This window comes from Athene noctua, chromosome 5 (assembly GCF_965140245.1).
Source record: "Athene noctua chromosome 5, bAthNoc1.hap1.1, whole genome shotgun sequence".
In the NCBI taxonomy this organism is placed as follows: Eukaryota; Metazoa; Chordata; class Aves; order Strigiformes; family Strigidae; genus Athene; species Athene noctua.
Genome location: NC_134041.1, coordinates 11,135,554 through 11,154,705, shown reverse-complemented (window position 1 = coordinate 11,154,705; position 19,152 = coordinate 11,135,554). Strand labels below are relative to the sequence as shown.

Here is a 19,152-nt window from a genome sequence, read left to right as displayed (position 1 = left end):
AAACGATGCAAATTCCATTATTGGTCCATATAACTGGATTCTGCCTTTTGTGGAAGGTTCTCCAGTTTACTGTTTTATTTTTCAACTTTAATTTATCTATGAACAAGTCTATGCAAGCAAAGAAAAATGTACATATGATCACTCACCCTGAGTTTGGCCTCTGTAGTCCAATGTCCTCAGTTTCTGTGCTTCACTGACCTTCGGGTTCCTTCCTTCTACAGTATGCTGTAAGGCCAGCCTTGAGGCAATAGTGCGTCTCAAAGCTGAGCACAAGAGGCCGCACTTTGTGCCAACTGTGCCCTTCACCCCCTCAGCTGCTCATTTTAACCTCTCTTTGCACTCTCACTACAAAAAAAAAATTACCTAAGAAGGTAATTTATATTTAAAAAAAAGCCACGACCACGTTCACCTCATTAAATTTCCTCAGGTTGTGGTAGTACAGAAGTCAGCCTTTACATTACAAAAAGGTTTGTCAAGTCTGCATGACAACATTCAGAGCAACACCATGGTTAATACTGAACAGATACACTCAAGTCTGCTGGATAATTCATGATCTGCAGCAGATCAACCTGAACACTCTGGAAAAAGGACGACGTTACATAAAAACGTTTGCCCCAAATGCTAAGATCTAAACAAGAAGCATCTGCCCAAGTGCTCTTAAAATATAAACTTCATTTTTATCACATACATCTGCTAAAAAAAGGTATAGTATTTTAAAAAATGAATGTTAGGATATATTCTGGTCTTCACGTAACTTGGTTAATGCTCCACAGAGCTAAGCACTACTTGATATAAAGCTCAAAAGCAGGCACAAATGTTTATCTCCCCGTTTTTCACCATTTACATGCTGAAACATAGGTCACATGAACAAAAAAAAAGCCAGGTCCAAAAATAATCTCCTCTATGCTATTTTTTGTAAACTGGGTGCTGCTTTTAAAGGGACACAAATTATTCCACAGGAGCTTGTTCTACAGTGGAGACTTCACTTCTGGGTCATAGTCCTCTTTCATCAAAGAGGTGAGACAGGAACTGTAGTCACTGTAAAAAAAACCAAAACAAAACTCCATCAATACAAGCAGCATAAACATGACAAAGTATGACTAAAGAAAAGAACAGAAGGAGAAACTGAGCAACTATAGCACAGTGCCAAAAGCTATTTGATCTCTGATCAAAACAAAAACTGAAATAATCTAATTAAAAAACAAGGTCCCTGAAAAGGGTGTTTTTGCTTTTTAAATGATCACTTCCCAGATTTAGTTTACAACAGGGCAATACAAACAAGCTGAATCAGAATAAAGGGAAGAGTGGAGAAACTGCATGCAGCTAATGAAAGGGATTCCACACTTCATAGCAATTTAAAAACCTGCTGCTAAAATAATGAGAGTCTCGGTGCAGGTAGGCTTGGCCATTCCATGTGCCTCATCTCCTCTGTGCACCCGTATCACTGCTCGCCTGCTCCAGTACAGCCAGATGCCCCTCAAGTGACACATGATAAAATCCAGTATTCCATTAACTCCTCCACAGAAAATACCAACAACAACAATAAAAGAAAAAAGAGTTCTTCTGCTATGGCCCCTTTTTCCTTGAACCTTCTTACCTAACCAGAAGCAAACAGATAGTTTACTACTCTTGAAACGTCTGAAAATTTTTATTACTGTTCTGATGCCATCAGCAGTTTTTCAGGATCCCTTTAGGCATGCCTTATTATGTCGTTATATTTGACTTAAGGGTTTGTTTTCCTTGTTTGGATACAGTTCCATTCTTTGATCAGTTTTGGCTTTCATTGCACTTGTTATGCCATTCTTTACTCTGCAAAGCATGCGAATTTTTTTAAAGTGTTTAAGACTGTTTTGATAGAGGCTCAAAATACACACAGAGAGGGAATAGTAGAAGAATCACCATCTTTTTATGCTCTGGGTCATTCCCTTTAATAAACCCCCTAATTTTCATAGCAAATTTTTCTTTCTGGAACTAGATGTTATTGTTGTGTAGGGGAGTTTGGAAAGAGGAAAACATCTCTGTGCCTAAGTTGTGAGCCATGATCACGTTTCTGGAGGTAGAGCTCTAGCAAGCAGCCTAACAACCCCTACAAACTACCAGCCAAGACGAGGCAAAACCAGAGTGGACATGAACATACACAATATTGACCTGGGAATTTTTTGAGCATCCCACCCCAATACCACAAGCCCGTAAGTATCACACACTGCAAACGACAGAAGTGCTAACCTGCTGACACCTGTTTTTATACTAAAGGGTGATTTTTCAGTGTGTATAGGGACATCCTGGAACATCTGCTACAGACAGAACAGTCTTCCCATCACACTGAACTCACAGTGTACAGAACTCCTTTAAATGTGACCTTCTGAGGCTGCTACCAAACATTTGAGTAGGAAGCAGAAGATAAAACAGGGACAAAGTCAATGCAGTTGACTATATTTAAACAAGATTCATTACCTTCTGAATAAATATGCTTTTCAGAACAAACTGTATAGCAATTAAGCCATGTCAAACTATTGACAGAAGTAATATAATTTAAGAAGTTGATTTAATGAACCCTGAGAATGATTCACAGCTATGTGAAAAATGGACCTAAACAGAGCAAAGCCTGCACAGAATTGTTCCTCGGATTTAAGGGTATCTAAACAAATGAACACCACAGAATTAAAACTTCTGAAGTAGGAACTAGGTCTGAGTATACAACAAAAAATAAACACACCACAGAAGTATAATACCCAGGTTCCACTTCACAAAAAAGGTTCCCAGCACTTTTGGAAAAGGAAATGGAAAAGGAAAGCACATCAACAGTTTGCAAAACCTGTGCTGCTGCAAGACATCTTTTTATATTTCAGCACAATCACAACCAAAGTGAAACTCTGCAAAACTCCAACCAGGGCTCCCAGAATACTTTTTCTGACTTTTAAGCCAGAGTCTGTATTACATTTTATTACCAGTCAGTGCTTCTATGTAAATCTGTTGAATTGTTTTGTGTTTAGACACATTTATACATTTTTGCCTCTCAAACGAGAAGGGACACAGTTTACTTGTGCTTTGTGTAAAAGTCAATTTGTGGCTATAAAAATGTAAGCCTCAATTCAATTGGAAGTTTTCTTGTGCTACCAAAGTGCTCAACCATATTCTATTTGGTTTCCCATGATACTCATGATTTTTTATACACGATATATGTACTCATCAAATCATCTTTCTTCCAAGATGTCAGACTATTTATGAAAGCTTTCTGAACACCTCTAATCATCCTCACTAACCTTTACCATCATCACCAAACCAGCATAAACTATTCAAGATTTGGGAGCATGACTAATTTATACAGTGCCAAAATTGTGCATTTTTTAACCTTTCTTCCCAATATCTAACATTGGTGTTTTGGTCTTTTTTATTACTACATAGAACTGAAGTGACCTTTGCCAGCTACTCAATAATGAACAGACACAAGAGATGCCTCAAAGTACAGGTGGGGTCTGCTTTTCTCTGGTCATGCACACGAACAGGTGTGTGGAACAAACACTCACATATTCCCTGAAGGCAAAGTTCCCAATTCTTCTCATACTGCATTTACAGTTCAATTGAACTGGTCTCTGCTTCACTATGGAAAACAGCAAGGACAAAGATCACCCCCGGTAACCACTCCCAATTCCAAGAAAAAAAGCCAATGAAAGTGCTCATTAATGCAAATTTAATTAATTCTCCCTCCTTTTAAATGAGTTTAAGTTCAAATTCTTTCTGGAAACATGTACCAGAAAAAGAGTAACTAATAATAATATCACTGAGATGTTTTATAAAGACATATCTCCTTTCAGAACAATGAAACCTGCATTAAATGAGCTTTGGCGAAGAAAAAAACCATGTTGTCTGTCAACTACCCCAAAATATTCTTTCACTGATCAAAATGAAGTCTTTGGCAAGTAATATAAATACATTAAAAAAATTAAACTCTGTATTAGCACTTGGGTTCCACTTGTTAACAGTTCTAATTAACCTTAAAAATTTTTAAAATTAGCAATTTTTGCATGTTGCATTAAAACTGTTTTCACTGTAATTTCATATCAGCTTCTTTTCATAAGGTTTTGTTGTTAAAGTACTTTTTTCCCTTGAATAGCAAGTTTCATATCTAAATATCCTTTACCATATCATTTAACATGAAAGTGGAAGAAGTGATACTTATCACTGAGGTAAACAAGTTAAAATTGTCAAATGCTCTTTTATAGTGCCAGATTTGTGTATTTATTTAAATATTAAAAAACTGACATGAAAATGGAAGGAACATACAAGTATATTCAATTTAAAGAAGAAACATACATAGTCAGCACAAAATTCCCATTCTCTAGTACACCACTCAAAGCGTTCTGGCTGTGTTACAGCTGAATATAGTTGCCCAGTTGTTTTAATCCCCCTGTTAACTTTCATTTCTACTCCTAACATAGACTTGATCAGAGTTAATCTCTAAACCATAGTTTCTAAAGCTTTGATTCTCAAGCTTTCCAGACGTACCTTGCAGTAGGAACCAAGGAGGTATTCAATATGTAAAGACCTATACTGACTAGAATATAAGACTAGAGACACAAGCTAATCAGATCCACTGAGCTTTGAAATTCCTCACTGGAAATGTGTTGAGATGTTTCAAAAGTCCTAACAAAGTGCACAGATTAGCCTTACCAGCAGTGCATTTTTACTATTACTTCCCCTACCATCTCTTGCCTTGGCCTACAAAACTGTAAAAGCCCAATGGGAAGCAAAATCTGCTGAGTTAAAAGATCGCCGGCCATGTTGCGCTGTTCTAGCACACAACTTCTCTGGGAATACCTGAAACAAGGGCTTCTAACCTTTGCTCACATTACATAATGCAGTGCACATTTCTGAAATGGACACATTTTACTGGATGCTTTTTCTGCCTCATTGTACCCTGCAAATGTCCTCAGGTCCCTTCAACCCTGCTGCCTACCTAGAATATTATTAATTACAGCCACTAATTCTGTTTCTCCTCTCCTACAACAGCAAATCACAAAGAGGAGGAGCCTCTAATGGAAAACCAGAATAAACTTCACCCTTCATTATACATTTATTAATCCAGCTAAGAGCAGCTGTAAAAGGTCACAAGGACAACATCTGTCTATCCCTGTCACAATTTCAGTTCACTCATTGCATTTCTATGTATTAAATTGAACATGTTTACTTAAAAAAAGTAAAGATTTGTTTTTCTAACTGGCCAAGTCAATTGGGATTTCAGTAATATTCCTAAAGATCAGATGTCAGCTGGGTTGCAAAAGCATTCAGAAAAATTAGTGAACAATTTAATGGATGCATAAGGCAGAACAGAATTTACTTCCCTCATCACTTTTCTTTCTGTGCAGCTCTTTTAAAGTTATTTAATCAAGCAGATAGGCCTAAACATACACAACGGATCTTTCCACTTAGCTACTCTACAGAGTAGAGTGTCATTTAATAGGTGTATGTTAATTTATGATAAAGAATTAGTACCACATGCAGTCACTAAAATATGATATCCTTCTAACAACTTTTGATTCATCCAACACATTCCCAGAAATAGGGGGTCACAGCCTGGAGCCCAACCTAGGGGTCATCAAAAGCATGCTAACTGATTTCCTTAAGGATATCAGAAAGACACACGTGAAATTTCATTATCCTGTTTTCCAAAAAAGCAGAACATGGCTTGGCCTTACTACTATTAGAAACATTTTATTCAATAAGATAATCATATTTGGGCGTACAGTCCTTTTAAAATAATGTAATTATAAAACTTGCTTCAACCTCACATGCATTAGGCCTTACTACAAAAGACACAAGTGCAGCATTACTAGTTCAACAGTTGTCATAACCACTGGTGAGCTATGTCTTCTCAAGTTGAGATCATTTATTTGCAGTTCACCTACATAAAATATCTAAAAAAACAACTTTCATTTTGCTTTCAGTTTCCATTAATACAATTGTCTAGACACACCTTCAGTCTGGCTACATGGCTGAAATAGGGCTACCTTTTGAGAGGACAAATGTAGATGTTCCAGAAGGGCATGTACAACTGGTAGTACTCATACACCTTGAGGTAATAATGCACCAGAATAACTATAATACAGATCTGCCATCATTACTTGTTTCTTTCCATTGTATCACACAGCTAGACCCCCCAAAATGGTTACTCAAATATAAAGGACAGTTCTATTATTTAAAAATACTGTGTAAAACATTGTTTAAATTCTATCTGACTGCTGAAAAAAAAATCTAGCATCTAAAAATGCAAAGCATGATACCAGATCTTCTAGAATTATGGAAACATGAGCCCATTAAAACACTAAATGATAGATTAAAATGTTAATCACCAAACAAAAATCTTCCCAGATACAGATATTAAAAGTTCTTGTGAAAACCAGCTATTACTGAAAGATTAACACCTTGTTTTTCAAGTTTAAAGCAAATGAATCCATCTTGCAGAATCATCAAAACTGTTTTGTGTTCTAGAAACAACACTGCAAATCTATATATTCCAAGATGAAAACATGCCAGAAGCTTGTCCATACAAAAGTTTTTCCAGAGTAATGGGCTGGGGGAAAATCATATTAACTGTTAGCTATCTGACCACTTCTGCAAACCGGATGACTAACTTCAATGAACAGAAAATAGATTAAGAAAGGTCCATACCCTAAAACCTTTTTCTCTATTGACAGTCCTCTCACTGGTGTCTCGTACAGTGCTGTTTCACAAACATCCTGCCCATTTACCTCCTTGCTTCACACTTCCCTAAGGTCACAGTGAATCTTACCTACTTCAAAATTTCTGGAACGAATATATGCACCCACACAACCACATACCTTGCAAAGCCTTAACAGCCTATTCTTGTGAATACATACTGAATCTAGAATGGGGTGGGTAAGGAGATAATTTTTTTCTTTCTTAACAGCACTCAAAGATATAAGGGCATACAAGAGTAACATAACCAAATCACAGAGAAAAGTGACTTCTAGGACTGTGATGTAGGAAAGACTCTCCATTGAATAAGGAAACACCACTGACAAAAACATCACCTTTAGCAATGCTACTGACTGATGCCTGCCCTCCTAGCCCTGGCTGATGCAAATTTCTGCCAGCAAGGCTACGACCACATTGCTACTGGGTCAACAGTACTGGGTGCATTGAGGAGACTACAGAACCCAAAGCCAGCAAGCCTGTCTTTGGAAGCAAGCTGTATTTAACACGAAAGCCCAAAGCACATTTTGGAAGAGGGAGTATCTGGGGAACAGAAGCCTGCGTAAGATGATAAGGCTCTGAACCTCAGCCAGCAAGTGTGACACCCTGTAACTGAACTGTTCCAGTAGGTTTTGATGAGTTTACTCTGAGGACCAAAATAGGACCATTTTAAACACGTAAAATCTAAAAGGCTCAACTTGTTCTAAGCACAGAATGGGGACAACACAGACCTTCTAGATATTATGCCTACAAACAGTTATTTCTGCATGCTTTATACTCCACAGCCAGTGGCAATAGTGTTTGTTATCCCTTATGCCTCTCTCCTGTGCCGCTTAAGATTCTACTTCCCTCTGATGTCCCTTTAACAGTCTTTAGCATTGTTTATGTTGGAGAACTGCGGTATTTACCTGAAATATTAAAACTTGCTCACTGTTCTGCCCTACTGCAGTCAGTAAGGTTCCAGGGATTGTATACACCTCTATTAAACAAGTCTATCTATTGACACTACTGATACAAACCAAAGAACCATATTTTAAATAGTATTAGGCTTTAAATGTGAACAATATTCTGAACTTTCAACCAGCTTTAGCATTTTATTAAATAAGGTATTTTAAATCTGGAGAAGGTATTCTGCTAATTTTAATCAAATCCAAAGGTCTTTTTAGCTCTTGAAGGGAACAACATCAAGCATCTATTTTGTAGTGCACTTTGATCTGCAGGCCTTTTAGAAGCATCTGAGGTCAAGATAAGGCTCTGTTCTGCTCTGCACCTTACGAAGCACAACACCTTGTCAAGGCCACCTTTAAAGGTACCACTATCCTTCCCAAAACCTCATGACAAAATGAGTGAAATAGCAATGAAGAGTCTATCTGTATGGTCTGCCAAAAGCCTTAATGAACAAAGTTGCTTCTACTGCTCAGTAGCACACACCAGGGTAATGTTTGTCATCATAAGTAAAGAATTGCAAATATGTAATTACTGGTTTATCCCTGCTGCATACTACATACCTCCTGCCTACCTGTCTTCCAGAGATGTAGACAGAGCCTAAACAGAAGTTAAGTAAGTAGTTCCCCAGCACCTTAAAAAAAAAAAAAGGATGTGTGTTTCCCACTATGGGTATTTTATAACCCAGTATTTTACCAGGGTTACCATCACTACTATAGCACATTTACATTTAAATATATTCCATTTGGAGCTGAGAAAAACATATTTCCTTTGGAAAAGAGCATCAAATGCAACCAGACTATTTATCAAATATTTGTGTCAAGGCAGGAGAGACTGTAAATCAAGCACAGGGAAGTACAGATCTGCATTCCAGATGAAGGATAAGAGTAGAAGGCATGTCACTTGCAAAGAGGAAAGGGAACTGAGAGTCAACAAGATAAACAGAGAAGACATCAGAAATAAGAGACCATTCTCCTAAACAATATTACAGTAATCCTTCCCCACAATACCATTATCCAAGCCCTACAAGACCAGTACTACTGACCGGGAAGGGCTGTATATTCCAGTTACAGGTACTTCCCACGCAAGACAACAGGACAAGACTAAGGGACTAGTCATACCCTCTCTGTGCTTCCCCCCCACTTGGATTATTTCCAAACCATTTTATTTCAAGACCAGGCAAATATGAAGAAGCTCCACACTTACTTCTTTGCGACTAGGACACAACAAAGACACATTCTCTCAGCTCTTTTCAGCATGTGTACAACACCTGCATTACAGTTTGTAAAGTTTACACTGTCTGCTATGTTTTTCATTCCACTAGCTTAACATTTTCAGCACTTTCTCAAAGATAGTACTATCAAACACAGAATCATAGAATGTTTCGGGTTGGAAGGGACCTTGAAGATGATCTAGTTTCAACCTCTCTGCGATGGGCAGGGACACCTTGCACTAGACCAGGTTGCTCAAAGCCCTGTCCAACCTAGCCTTGAGCCCTTTCAGGGAGAAAGCAGCCACAACTTCTCTGGGCAACCTGTTCCAGTGTACGTCATCAGAATGAACGTCAGCGCTGGTGTTGAACATTCAACATCAATGCAAAAAAGTCACTGAAGACAGTTCAGCTTAAAACAAGTCCTATACATATGAAATAAATCGCACAAATAATAAATATTCCATTTGTTTGGTGTAGGCTTCAGAAAAAAAAAAGAAAAAAGAGGAACAAGTGATCCTAATCCTGTGATCTGATGATTTGCTGCAGCTGGCAGATATATCCTCTTTGGATGTTCACAGTGTTTTGCTGGAGTTCTGTCTATGACAGTCTGTGAAACTCAGATATAAAATAAAGCAAGGAGTTATGGACAATGTGTTGTCCAGCTGGTCTTGAGTCATCTTTATCTTGCAGAGAATTACTGTGCTGTTACTCTGCAGGTACACCGTGCAAGCCAAGAATTAAAATGTCGTTCTTCTATCCTAGTGTCCTACAATAAACAAGGGAATACTAGGAAAACACCTGGGGGGGGGGCAGATCTTCGGAGGTTGCATAGTTCATCCCCTTCTCCTGATATTTAAGACTTTAGCTCTACCCTCTCCCATCACATGTCTTTGAAAATAAACTAAGCAATGCCTCCCTCCACCAATCTGTACAGTGACCTTCAGGCTGCAGGAGTCCAAAAATTAATCCTAAAATATGTCTCCAAAAGTATCAGAAAAATGAGTTTGTTATCAGCAGACTGGAACTCGTTATGCAGCTATTCATACCTCCACTGGAATATTTTTTTGGAAGCTGTAAATCAGAAGAGATTAGCAAACTTGCATTCTCCAGCATATCTCTACAATCTGTTTTGGTTATTCTTATGGCTTGAAAGCCTGTCCCTGCACCTAATGCCTAACTTAAATATATTCTGCTGCAATTTCAACCCATAACTACTTGTTTTATTCATGATGGATATAGAAAGCTGACTAAACTCTCTTTGCAGGTACCTTTTAATACATCTTTTCTCCAGACCAGTACTTCAGTGTTCCCTGACTGAAAGGCAACCTTTAGCAGGTGGGAGGGTTTTTTTGGGCAGTGTCAGGGGGGAGAAGTCCCACAGACCACCCCGTATCCCAGCACTGCTTGGCAGCAGAAAAAGGATGTAATAACACATCTCGTGATCAAATACAGTCATGTTTTCAAGAAACAAACACTCCCCCCAACCACTTCAATTTTACTGTTGAAGCTACAAGCTTAAGTTCAAAGCACTGATGATGAAAAAATTGATGCGACCCACCTACTAAGCCTGACAGCTTGCAGGCAGGGACAGGATGTCAGAGCTGGCTCCCAGTTACACCTGCAGGTAACTTTTTTAAGCTGCTTTATAGATCACCTGCTGGGGTCTGATGAAACACAAGTTGTACAAACCATTCTAGAGCCAAATGATCCAATTTTTTTTCCCAATCCTCACTCAGAGGTTCTCTCTTCTACAGACTTTGTTATCTTCTTTACAGATCTTGTTACCCAGCCATAACCTTCCTGAGGTATGATAGTATCACAAACTGAACGAGATACTTTTAGCTAAAGACCTATCACTCCTCAGCAGCATGGAAAAACTGCTTCATTACCTTATTTACAATGCTCTTTTACATGTTCCAGTATGACAAGTCAATTTTCATGACGGTGATGCTGCTGACTCACGATAATTTAGGAACCACTACAACCCCTTAATACTCTCCCACAGAACTGCTGCCTAGCCAGCTGTTACTTGTCTGCATAAGGTAATATTCCTAAACACAGTAATTTGAACCTGTCTACACTGAAATGGCTGAAATCAATGCTATTGTTTTCAGACTACTTCTTGAATTTGTCAAGATCATATCTGTTGGTTCAGTAAAGAATCTTATTTCAATGCAAAGAAGTGAAAACACCAAACAGTACATGACCCAGGACAGACTCCCTGATGCAAACACTCTTCCCTTGAACATACCTAAGTCCTACCTTTATCTAGATGTTGTGAGGGGAAGCGCTCCTTAACTCTTCAGTTTTCTGGAACTCTTCCCACCCCCGCAGGCTCTCAGTTCCCTAAATACTGTAGGACACATTCCATAAGGCCCAGCCAACCTGAAGACATTAAAGTTGTCATTAACCTGTTTCTCTACTTTAACTAGAGTTCAAAGTAGAGGAAAGACAGTTTTCCCAAACTAACAGTCAAGATCATAACACATGCAACATTTTCAGGGTGAGAGAGTTCCCTTGCTGCATTTTTTAAGATTAGCATCAAAGGTCTTTTCAGACCACCTTGCGTGAATACTGATTAATCCCTTGATGATGGATGATGCACTGGAACAAAATCATAAAACACTCCTTTCTGCTGAAAGACTGGAGACCTGTTGTAATCTTTACCATACAAATTCACGAGCAACTTTGTGAATACCAGTAATTTCTGTGCCCAGAATAATACCATATACCTCCATGACAGAGTCAGTCCTTTATTTACAAATTGTTCATCACAAACTGAATATGACAAAATTCAAAGAGAGTGATCGTCACTGCCACATGCTCTGTATGTTTCAAATACCCTATGAGGGTCACACAGATATCCAGCAAAGCAGTCCCTGCCACATTAAACCTCTATCCCCACTGCCAGTCATTCTTGGCCACACCACTATCCACCCCGACACTTACTACCTACCTGTACCTAGACCAGACACTGGAAAAACAGCTAGAAGGAAAAGTCATTTAAAAGTCTTCCTTTATACCTACACAGAAAAAAGGGGACTCCTAAAACCAGGGACATACATTTAGACAACAACATATACACACACCCCTTTGCTTATTAAGAGCCATCAAACATCACACCATGAAGCTATGGTGCTCCTTTCAGGGTGGAATACAAGACTACGAAAACACTGAACTGGAAGTGATCACAAGATTCAAGGAGAAAAAAAAAAAAAAACAAAAACATTGGCGTTTTTGCTAGTATGACAGGAAATCCTAGAACTTCAGTAGCTCCTGGTGAACCATCCAGTGTACAACAGTCCCTGAGGCACAAGGTCATACACTGCAAAATATTTTTGCTAAGCCAGACCTTGGAAGCACAACTATTTCAGATTAGTCATTTTATGGAACTGCATACAACAACACTTTGCAAAGTCTTTTTGCTGTTTAATTACAGAAAGGTCTAAGAAACATAGTGTGTTAAAATTCTTCTGACACTTAAGAAAGCCAGCTAGAGAAGGCAGAAACTTAAATAGTTAAGCACACTTTAATCAAGAAATTCCAGTTTGGAGCGATACAGCCTGATCACTAATATGTATGATTAATTTAACCAATATGCTTCCCTTCCCACTTACTGTCATGCTAATCGCCTTGTCTAACCTCGAATTTTTAGGTCTGCACAGTGTTTGCACATGCACATATGGGGTGGTGAATACTTAGCCACTATCAATCTCTACCTAAATCCACTCCCAAAAATGTAAATTTATCTTCTGACCATACAGTAACTCATTAAAGTTTGGCACATTTTCACAGGAACATATTAACTTACAGAACACAAGTTAAACAACATCCTGGCATTCATGAAGTATTCTAAGCAGGACCATGTTTCTGCCAACTTCACTGCTTTTCATCAAATCTGACAAGTAAAGAGAACATGCACTTCAATTACTCTTACTGAAACAAAAGACACATAAGATTTAGTTGGTATCCTGGTCACCACGTAAGTGACAATAAAAAGTCTACTTACATTGCTGCGCTAGCAGAAAAAAATCTAAACCACTCCTGCCTCTACAAATAAACTAACTTAAAACTTTAAAATCCCAAACTTCCTGGTATACACTGTACCTCTCCAACTCCAAAATTCAGTAACTATGACCTTTCCCTGTATAAGTTATAGCAACAGTCATCCCATGGTTGTGTTTTTACAAAGCCATAAGAAAAAGCTGTATCCATGCAAGAGCAGCCAGCACTTTACTGAAGAGAGGTGCTTTATGTTTTAGCTCTACTGAACACAGTCAGCTCATTTCCAATCTGTTCATACAGACAAATGAACAAAGCACACCCTGAAGTACACTTCACAACAAAGTCAGTTCGGCAGCTCCACAACTAACTTCAAATATCTTGTAACACTGAAATAAAAAAAAAAAAAAAAGCAATTTTAACTCAACCCAACAGTTTTTGTTCACTAAAAAAAATAACATTATCTGATACCCCATGCTCCTGAAGAAACTCAGATCTAACCACAGTATTTTTCACAGTATTTATTAAAAATAAGTATCCCACAGGTCTTGGAATATATTTTATATTTCATGAAAATGCTAGTGAAGATTAGTAGTGGCTTAACTTCCTAATTTAAAACAGGAATTTCAAGAGGCAGTAACACCACATAGAAAGCAGTCACATCTGTAAGACAAGGTGACCATACCCTGTAAAATGTTCTCAAAGTAAACTATTTTTACTAACAATTCAGAAAGTGTGCACTTCCACTTGATTTGTTATATATCACATCTGCATTCTACTCCTCTTATTTCTGAGGCATCTGCAGAAGTAACAGGATTATTTTTTTTTAAATGCCATCTGTTCACTGAATATTTTTGCTTTAAGTCCTAGTATATCTGCAATGGAAACTTCTGTGTCAGATAGGATTAAGACTACAAACCAGATGAATATAAAACGCAGAAGCTGCACTTCCCTACAAATAGCTGTAAAAAACAAAAAAAAAAAAAAAAAGGGAAGTATTACCTGAAGCTTTTCTGTTCTAAACACAAAATTTCAAGAAGTTCTTCTTACAGTTGAAACAAGAATGCAAGAGGAAAAACTGCTCTTCTTAAATCTGGTGATTTTATTTCTTCCTACTACTGCTCTACACCTGTTTCGTTCCTGAGTCAGAGACTGGAAGATTGAAATACTGGTCTCCAAATGGATGAGCACGGGGAACCTTTCACTGGAATACCAGCCATGTTCATTCATGAAGTTAACATTTGCATAAACTCGGTCTGATAACCACCTAACATTTTCACAGAAGCAGTATTAACTCCACAGTAAACTCAGATTTAATGGTCCTTCAATTATCTCAGCTGTTTCCTCCCTCGTCTCCATACCTTCCTTTGCTGCTTCCATACTTCAGTCAGTCACTTGCAACGTTTCACAGTATTATCAACATTACTAACACTTGTGTCACTCAGACCTCGCGGGCGGGGAAAGGTAGGCTGACTTATCTGGTCATGTTAATATAAAAATATTTTTAAGCAACGATCTTAAACGATTCTACCATTACTTACAAGGATTTAAATAGCGACTGTTCCTCTAAAGCTGTTTAAAAACTTGTAACTTGTGCAGACACCCACTAACTGCTCTAAAATTGTTCCAAAACGGCTCATTACTAAACTGAATTCAATTCAAAGCTTTAAACGCAGCTTTGAAATGCTACGTGTGAACGCAGCTGTTCTGATCGAGTCCCACTACAGCCATTAAAGTTAAACCATGCAAGACCTTAGGCCAAGAGGGCATAAAACACACCGGACACACAGAAATAACTTTCACGACGGGGGGGGGGGGGGGGGGGAGTGGGGTGGGGTGGAGGGGGGGGGGAATAAAAAAAAAAAAGCGCCATCTCACGCTCACGCCAGGCGCTGTTTTCCTGTGAGGAGATAACGAGTGGCACCTGACAAGTTTCCCAGCCTCCGTCCGCCCAGGCCCCCGCACGGCTCGGCCGAGCGGGGCTGGTAGCGGGCTGGGGACGCTCGGGCTCGGCTGCCCGCCGCACACGTGTCACTGCTCGGCGCCGACCGCCCCCTCCCGCCGGGGGCTGCCGGAAAGAGCGGCCGTAAATCCCGCAGAGGCGAAGGGAAACGGCCCGAGCCAGCACGGCTCACCCAGTTTCGTTTCCAGCTCGCAATCCAAACAGGCGGCAGCGAAGTCGCCCCTGCCGCGGGCGCTCCGCCCGCCTCGGGGCCGCCGCCGCGCAGGAAGCCCCGCGCCCGGCCCGGCGCCCCGGGGACTTCACCCCGCCGCCCCGGCGGAACGCGGCGTCCCGGCCCGTCCTTCTCCGGCCCGCCTTCCCCCCCCCCGCCCCTCGCCCCGCACCCGACCGGCCAGCTTGATGACAGGACAAGGCTAAACTCCGGACGAGAGCCAGAACGGCGGCGGCAGCGCCCAGGCAGTGTCAAGCGCTGGGAACTTTCCGGCTAAGCAGGAAACAATAAGCGAGAAGCCTCGGCCCCAACCACCCTCCCCGGCCCGGCGGGCCTGCCCCGCAGGGAGCCCCTCGCTGCCGCCGTCGGGAGCGGGCTCCCCGCGGGCCCGCCGCCGTGAGGGACGGAGGTGGGCGCACGGCAGGGCCGAGGGCGGAGGGAGCCCCCCCGGCGGCCGCACCCCCCGCCGCCGCCGCCGCCAGCGGGGTCCCGGCCTGGCGGGAGGCCGATCCCGGGCCGCTCCGAGGCCGCAGAGTCGGCTGAAGGAGGGGGGAAGGGCGGCGGGCCAGGCCCCGGGGTGGCGGACGACGGGGAGGCGCGGCGGAGCGCCGGGAGAAGAGGGGTAGGAGCCGCACTCACCGGCCAGGCCCCTCTCGCTGCCTCCTGCGGCCCCAGAACCATAACAAAGCTCTGCCCAAAATGGCTGCCCGGCCCTGCCCGGCCGGGGGCCGGAGGGGGCGGGGCCTGAGGGTGCGCGGGGCGGGGCCGAGGAGGCGGAAGGGACACGCCCCTCCCCGGCGGCCACGCGGGGCGTTCCCCACCCCCGCCCCGGACGTGGGAGAGGGGCGCGCGCGCGCCCCCCGCCCCACCAATCAGAGCGGTAGGACGCGCCGCCCTCGCCGCGGGTCGGGCCCCACACGGAGACTACGTGCCCCAGAAGGCCGCGCGCGCTCCCGCCGCGCCGATTGGCCGGGCGCCGCGCCGCGGGGCAGGCTGGGACATGTAGTCCTTCCCGCGTGATCTGCCCTTCCCCGCGGCGGAGATCCCCGAATCTAGAGAGCAGCGGCGTGTCCCGTCCGCCACTCCCCGCCCGGCAACCCCGGGGGCAGCGGAGGCTCCTGTCGCCGCTCCGCCAGCCCGACCGCAGCCTTCGGCCTCGGAGCGAGTGAGGTTGCTGCGGTGGCAGGGGAAGGAGCGTGCCCTTTCGGTTCTGCTGTCCCCGGTCTCAAGCACGCAGGGACCGGGATCGCCGGCTCCGGTGGCTGCCTCACACACCCGGGCGCTTCCCCAGCCCGGCGGAACGACACGGGCCGCGTGTGTTCCCGGCCGGACTCGCACCGCTGAGCGCCGGGCCCCGCCGGAGCGCTTCCCGGGGCACCGGAAGCCGCCTCAGCGCGGAGGCTGGGGGCCGTGCTGGGTCGGAAGGCCGCGGGCTAGAGCCGGTGGATACCGCCGTGGTCGGGGCGCCCGGCCGGCCTTAGCTCGGCCTCTCCGTGACCGCCTCGGCCCCGGGGGACCCGCATCCCTCCGGACACAGCCTCTCGTCTCCCATTCCCTCCGGGCTAAGCCTTCGGGCGCGCGGAGCCGCCCCTCTCTCCCCGGAGCAGCAGGACCGTGAACTGGGGGGTCAAGTCTGCCGGCGAGCTGCTTGCCTTTCCCAGTTAGGTTTGTCCCCCGTGCAAGTAGCTTACCTGCAGCTTGGGATGTGGTGAAGTTCCTACTCTGTAATGGTTCAGGATTGGGTTTTCCACATGTGAGGAATTGGTCGTTTGTAACCTGCATGCAGCCGTTTATCCCATGGAAAGGAAATGATCCATAAACGGGAAAGCCATCACCTGTTCCCTGAGACTCAGTTCTTTAACTAGAAATTGTTCTTGCCACAGTTATTACAAGATTTTATTTTTTTTTTCCCCAGGGAGGTGGTGGAGTCCCCATCCCTGGAGGGGTTCAAGAGTAGGGTCGATTTAGAGCTTAAGGATATGCTGTAGGTGGGAACTGTGCTAGGCGAACGGTTGGACTAGATGATCTCCAGGGTCCTTTCCAACCTAGATGATTCTGTGATTCTGTAACTTTAGAACTTCATAGAACTACCTGAAACAAAATATCCTGTAGTGGGTAAATAAAGATTGAGTACATATATTATTTATCTTTAAATATACATCTATAAGAGTCTTGCATGTCTAGACTGTGATGACTTTAGGCATAATACAAACTCAGCTATTCATCAGTTACAGACCTTCTGAATTTTTCTGTTTTAGGGCCTTGATAAAGCAAGTATGTTTCCTCTCATACAAAGATGCTGCTTCCACACACCTTTCAAAGTAAGTTTCTGAAGCCTTTTTTGCTGTCTGATTTTCTTTAAAAGTAAAATAGCGAAAGGTATGACTGGTGCATTAAAAAAGGGTGTCTTAGAAGTTGGAGTAGCCACATGTTTATCCCTCAGCTTTTCTGAGAGGTTTCTAGTCTCTACAGGAGCTTTTAGCCAAAACTAATAAATTTCTTTTATAAAACCAAATTTTATGTCTAAAGGTCTTTTTTCACCTCTCTGTGGTAGAGTAGCGAGGGGATAGTAGCTAGTTTCTGGGGTGACCTTGTCCTACTTCTGCAATCACTTCATAGTTTACTCTGAAAAGGACTGATATATCTTAACTGAAAAATGCCTAAAGAATGCATGTGTGGGTGGAAGGATGGGTAGATATACAAGTCTTTTGTAGTGAACAAGTTTTTCTTAGTCACTATGAAGAACCTAGTTGCTTTTCATCAGGTAGCTTCTGAAAGCTGTATCATTTGGTTTAATTATTTAAGTTAAAATCACCTGAAAACTGAGTGGAAGAGGCAGCTGTGTTGTGACCTGACTTGGAAAACTACTTGGTAGAATATTTCATGGGTAGTTTAGGTAAGTGTCGATCCTTAAGCATACATGTAAGGTGTTCAGAACAAGTTTTATACTTGCAGCTCCAGAAGTTAACCACTCCCAGACTACTACTGCACGGAAAGAGTAAGACAACTTGGTCTCCTCTTGGCCTCTGGCTGCAGAGAGGTGTGTGTCCTCTCTCAGGATCTCCAAGCCTCAACCCAGCATCAGTATATACAACGAAGCTCCAGGCTTTTCACACCTCTCTCCCCTTCTTCAAGAAGAAAACCCCCCCAGATTCTGAGACCAAAGGCCCAGGCATCTTGGAGCGAAGTATGAAATCACTAAAGGAGTCTCCCAAGCCAGCCCTTTACTTAAGCCTTGCAGGGCTAATTCCATTTGCTTCTGTGCCACTGTTAATGGCCGTCCAAGGGACCTACTACCCAGAGCTGGTGTCTGCTCAGCTTATGTATGGTGCCGTAACAGTCTCTTTCATAGGAGGAATGAGGTGGGGGTTTGCTCTCCCAGAAAACAGCCCAGCTAAGCCAGACTGGCTGAACCTGGCTAACAGTATAGTTTCTCCTCTACTTGCGTGGCAAGCCTTACTTCTGAAAGATATCACTTCTACTGCAATAATGCTAGTAATAGCTTTAGGGATTGCACTGCATTATGATGTTTCCCTTCTTCCTGCTTATCCTAGGTGGTTTAAAGTACTGAGGGTAGTGGGAACGGTGGTGATGGTATTATCACTATTATCTACTGCAGTGTTGAAGACTATTGCAGAGATGCAACCAAGTGACAGCAGAGATAAATGACAGAACATGGAATAAAAAAATCAATAGGAAAACACTCTTTATCTGTCAATAAGGTATTTGTATTGAGTTCCAGGGGAAACAAACACTTATTTGTGCTTAGAAGTCATAAGATGGTAGTGATCAAAACAAACAGCTAGTTTAGGAGGGAAGGATTGTGAATAGTGCTGACTTCTAAGGCAGGCATGAGTTTGTCCTTATCTGTAGAATAAAGCATCACTCAAATGAGATGTTACTGTCATGAATTTAAAATGGTATTCAAATGACATGGGTATGAATTTCTCTATGCTGAATTATTAAAAGTATCTGATTGAACTATCATGTGTCATAATGTTATGTGGTGAGAAGAACAACTGTGTAGTTGTAAACAGTAATAAGGTGAAAGCAGTTCTAGTTTAGTGTTTAGCATCAGAGAATTATGCAAAAGTACATATGTGT

General features: G+C 42.4%; 2 protein-coding genes across 5 annotated transcripts in view; one reads left to right on the top strand and one right to left on the bottom strand.

Annotated features, from left to right (window-relative positions):
• GPBP1L1 (GC-rich promoter binding protein 1 like 1) overlaps positions 1-15,789 on the bottom strand; it is a 34,491-nt gene extending 18,702 nt beyond the window's left edge. Inside the window, exons 1-2 of the mRNA XM_074906301.1 lie at positions 15,688-15,789; positions 147-1,038 (exon numbers count right to left, since the gene is read on the bottom strand). The gene's annotated coding sequence lies outside the window, so the exon portion shown is untranslated. The remainder of the gene's footprint in view (positions 1-146; positions 1,039-15,687) is intronic.
• Positions 15,790-16,230: 441 nt separating this feature from the next.
• Positions 16,231-19,029, top strand: TMEM69 (transmembrane protein 69). 4 transcript variants are annotated; one of them, XM_074908128.1, is made up of 3 exons: positions 16,231-16,708; positions 17,307-17,369; positions 18,004-19,029. In XM_074908128.1, the coding sequence occupies exons 2-3, from the start codon at positions 17,325-17,327 to the stop codon at positions 18,715-18,717; spliced, it is 759 nt and encodes a 252-aa protein (XP_074764229.1). In that variant the 5' UTR covers positions 16,231-16,708; positions 17,307-17,324; the 3' UTR covers positions 18,718-19,029. The 4 variants fall into 4 exon arrangements, with proteins under 4 accessions (XP_074764229.1, XP_074764227.1, XP_074764230.1 ...); XM_074908126.1 differs by having other exon boundaries at positions 16,232-16,713; XM_074908129.1 differs by lacking the exon at positions 16,231-16,708 and adding an exon at positions 16,747-16,801.
• Positions 19,030-19,152: the final 123 nt, after the last annotated feature.